The sequence below is a fragment of the Cydia fagiglandana genome, chromosome 9 (assembly GCF_963556715.1).
Source record: "Cydia fagiglandana chromosome 9, ilCydFagi1.1, whole genome shotgun sequence".
NCBI lineage: Eukaryota > Metazoa > Arthropoda > Insecta > Lepidoptera > Tortricidae > Cydia > Cydia fagiglandana.
In genome coordinates, this window is record NC_085940.1 from 13,393,869 (window position 1) to 13,398,713 (window position 4,845).

Here is a 4,845-nt window from a genome sequence, read left to right on the forward strand (position 1 = left end):
TGACTTCGCTGCGCAGTTGCGTCGACGTTGCGTCGAGCAGCGGCCATAGAGTTGTAGACGCCGACGCTCGAAAGACGCTAGATGTGGGGGTGCCCTTAGAGTGCTCACTCCGTACATAGATTTCCTTACTATAAAAAAATATGTAGTATATAAAAATCCTAACTTAAGGGAGGTTAAATAAATAAAATAAATTATATCAGAGTGCATGGTAAAACTTATGATTACTTAGTTTTAATCTTGTTAAATACTTTTTAAGCTTGAATCTTAAGTAAGTTTTCGCTAGCTCGCTTCAAACTTATAGGTATATATAAATTGATTTTTATCTAATTATGTGTGAAGTGAACACTATAAGCTTACTTATTTTATTTCTCTATGATTTAGTATAAAATATTTGATGTCGTTAAAAAATTAAGGTTGAGATGCTTTTCTGTAGTTGTTACTTAATGTAAAATGATATAGAACCTGATAAATTTCCCTTTTATACAATGTCATGGTCCAATTTTAAATGCGCAACTTGAGCAGTAGGCGATAGTAGTATTAAAACACAAGCCAATAATAATATCAAAACAACAAATTTAATTAAATACCAAAAATATTTTAGTATAAATAACGAACACAATATTTAATACCTATATGAGAATTTTGAAAAGGTAAGAATACATTTTAAACCATAAATAATCACCAAGGAACGCTTCTGCCTAACGAATAAGCCTGTACGTTAATAAACTGGGGGCCGGTGTTTGTAACAACCCACCCACCCTCGGGGAACAACCGGCTGCTGAACACTACCTCTCCTTCTCCACAGAACAGCTCTATAGAACTCGCATCCAGGAATATCCTCCAAGTATCCATACCGATTGGCGACCATTGCACTTGCCGAATATCATCTGAACCTCTATCTACTACTACTTTGCCGACTTCAGGCTCCCAACGTATCCAAGCCTTCTCACCGCCGTCTGAACCTTCGAGTTGTAATTCAATTTTCTGACTTAAATCACCTGCCACGATTAATTCAGCCGTTTTTCCAAAACGCAGTTCCTGTTGAGGTTGTAAAACCCCAATCATTTTTACCTCATCCCTAAGACCAGTCATGGCGTCTAAAGGTTGCATCGTGATCCGGTCGCCGACGAGTTTCAGTTCTCTAACCAACGTCATAGCACCAGCCCAGCCGTCTTCCGCTTCAGGATGAGGTTGCTCCCACATGTTAAACCAACCTACAAGGACTCTTTTGCCAAACGCTTCCGTGGTCTGTGCTGCGTAAAAATCGTGCCCGTAGTCGATTTCTTGAAAATCTACTTCAGGAATAAATTCGAAAGTATCATAGCTGAAACTCCCGATGATATATCCGGTCTGATGAAGATTCTTGAACCTGTCGCCCTGCGATTCCATGCCTTGTGGAGACATTAGTAGAACAAACTTTCCATCCAACTCAAAGAAGTCGGGACACTCGTACATATAGCTATCACCCTTGGATTCTGCTATAATATTCAAATACTCCCAGTTCTTCATATCCGTTGACCTGTACAGCAAAACATGTCCTCGGTTATCGTCAGTCTTGCTACCGATGACTACATAGTAATGATCTCCGTGCTTCCAGGCCTTTGGATCCCTGAAGTCAGGAACTCCGTTAGGAGCAGAGGATATAACTGGATTTCCTTCGTACTTGTGAAATGTTATACCATCGTCACTGTAGGCTATGTACTGTGTTTCGTTGGCCCATGGTTCAGCATCCAAATTGATATGTCCAGTATACATTAGGATCATGGTATCTCCGTCTACCACAGCACTACCGGAGAAGCATTGTTCTTTTTCTGGTACTAAAGCTGTCGGCAAATATTTCCAATGCACTAGATCGCGACTGGCGACATGTCCCCAGTGCATGGGGCCCCACACTGAATCATATGGATAGTATTGATAAAAAAGATGGAATTCCGACTTGTAATACGTGAATCCGTTCGGGTCGTTAATCCATCCAACCGGTGCAGCGACGTGGTAATGCAGTCTGTACCTTTGGTTGATATCTCCTTTCTTGCTGTCTATGTAGGCCTCTACATTTTGAATATCTTGTTCTGTTCGCCGTGCAACTTTACAGTACACCAAAGTCAAAAAAGCAAGTAGTACAAATATTTTAACGGCCACCATGGTGTCGACTATCTCTTAAATGCCGTCACTATGTCTTATATAGGAGGTAAGATAGTTATCTCGAAAATAATCTGAAGTGTTTTGTTTGGTTCCACTTGAGAAGTGATTAGGATCGTTTCTTAAGGTGCAGTGGTTTTAACCAGCATAGTTTTAATAAATCGTAGTACTCTTTTAAATCACAATACCTACAAAAAAATATTAATATTAACCTTGATTCTTTTCTTGAGTACCTAAATACATCGATTCAAAACCTGATGTAGCAACTTTTGCTTGATAGAAAAAAAAAATGAGCATCTACAATCCAATTCATGTGACAATCTAGCTTAGATTGCCCTCAAAACGTTACTAGCATCAGCGTAACAGAAACCTAAATTAAAACGCACCATTAAAAATTTATAACGTTTGCACAAATTGATATGAATTAGTCATATGCCTTATGGGAATATAGTTCAGAGCCGGAAACCGCTACCAACTTTTAGTATGTAGTTGGGCATGGCATTGGGTCTCCAAAACTGCCGGGAGACGGCGGCGCCGGCCATCTACTTCAGCGGAATGACGTCATCAAAATGACTCCCGCTTCGTTGCGAATATTGCATACTGCACCCAAACTATGCATAGCACATACACGTGTGGGGTATTAAATGAAAGCCAATTAAATAAACTATATTTTATTTATACAAAGTGTATCAAAATATGCAACAGTTTAAGAGAAATTTACAAAATAATAAAAATTACGTAAAAAAATATTCGATTATTTGGGTTTTACAACCAAACCAAAAGTCGGACGATAAAGCAATGTACTACAACATTAAAGATGTCGTCTCAAGCCATACACTGATATCAATAAAATATGGAAATTATGCATCAAAATGTAGATATTTGCCCATACAAATGCATAAAAGTTAAAAAAATCCAAATTGGTTGGTTGGTGTTGTTACCTACACCGTTAAACTCCAATGTTTTTTCTGTATCTTTTGTTTTGTAGTGTGCAATAAAGTATTTTATTATTATTTGTTTGTCCTTTCCATATCTCGGGACCATGGGATCCCGGACCTTTGGGAGGCGTGCGTGGGGCCGAAGCCAACAGCGCAGAGGCCCTTTAAGACAGTTTACTCTAAAAGCAAGGGATACACATGGCGGATACCATCCCCGAGCGCACAATATGATACATCCGGAGATGGTCCCCGCCAGGTGCAAAGACTATTGCAGTGCAGCACTTTTGTGCTGCGATGGGAACTAAGGTCATGGGCTATTGATATGCAAGATGGATGGACTGGATAATGGGTTATGGGAGGAGACTAGCGGACACCTGCCGTGACAATCAGTCTCAAAATTGTGTAAGACAGGTGGTGACTCGCCTACTCATTTAGTGGGCCCTACAACGGCCGCACGCACAGTGCGACAATAGGGCAACACTTCGGAGCGGCTGTAAGGTTGTCGAGAGGTGAGTCTGCGGTAGCCAGATCCCGGTGATCCGTTCAGCAGGCCGCCGGCGTTATGACATTTTACACTTCCAACCTGGAGCATAGGTCCCGCTCTTGCGACTCCACTCTGGCCGGCCAATCAAGGCAAGCACAGAGGCGAGGGCCAGATGACAGGGCCCTCTGGAATAGGGGTCCGCGGTGTCGCCACTCACCGTCAGCTCGCCACAAGCTGCCCCCGCGGGGTTATTATTATTATTATTGGTCATTTTCAGGATAATCCGCATAAGCTTCTAGTATGTTATTAGCAATATGACCTGGATTGTAAAACTGCCGGGAGACCATCTTTATTGTCCCCCAGTCACGAATTATGACGTCATACAAATAATCACTGCCGAATTTCGTAAAATGTAAATTATAGCTATACTATGAGTCACACATACATGTGTGTTACATGTAATGAAAGGTTATTAAATTTAGTATGATTCACCTAAACATTATTTGTAAAATAAATGTACGGTTTAAGAGCTAGAAACAAAGAAATACCACTTTTTATGGAAAAAGTAGATATATATCAATTTAATAGCTAAACTAAAATCGTCAATAAAACGTTGCATATAACATTTAAAAAACCAGTTATTCACCTATACATCACAGTTTAAATTTTACATTTTCGATAAAAACTGTGGAAGTTGTGGAAAAAAAACTAAAGCGCGCCAACAATTCTACCTTAATGCGCTCATATTATGCAAAGAATAGTTCTAATTATCGAGTATTAAATGAATGAACATTACATAAAATACATGAAAACGACATTTTCGAATGGAACCATAATTCAAAAAATTATAATTTACTTGATAAGTAAGCAAAATACTGTTTCTTTAAGTACATAATCTCCTCCTTTCAAGGTTAAAATGTGGTTTTTGTGACCTGGGCTACAAAGACAAATAAATTGACACCTCATTTATCAAAATCAGATCAGTTGTTTCATGTAAAAAATACATAATTACATACGTAGACAGCAGTTCCTGCTGTAGTCGCGGTAAATATTAATATGAAATAGACTCTTATTGTCATGGCCTAACGCTACATTATTAGAGAAATGTAAAGTTACATGCCAGTAAGTAGGTACATGCCTAATATAAAATGCCTTATCGAGGTAAATGCCATATCAGTTCACTTAATGCGATACATAATTATATATTTAAGCCTCGATTAGCCTTATACATACATACATCACTGGCTCAGTGACCCAAAGCAAAGAGGATCTTGGCCTCTGACA

At 39.3% G+C, this 4,845-nt stretch overlaps 1 protein-coding gene across 1 annotated transcript; it reads right to left on the reverse strand.

Annotated features, from left to right (window-relative positions):
* Window positions 1-551: 551 nt before the first annotated feature.
* Window positions 552-2,166, reverse strand: LOC134667410 (sucrose-6-phosphate hydrolase-like). Its single transcript, XM_063524814.1, has one exon. It carries the CDS (start codon window positions 2,140-2,142, stop codon window positions 679-681), a length of 1,464 nt encoding a protein of 487 aa, XP_063380884.1. The 5' UTR covers window positions 2,143-2,166; the 3' UTR covers window positions 552-678.
* Between the last annotated feature and the right edge of the window lie 2,679 nt (window positions 2,167-4,845).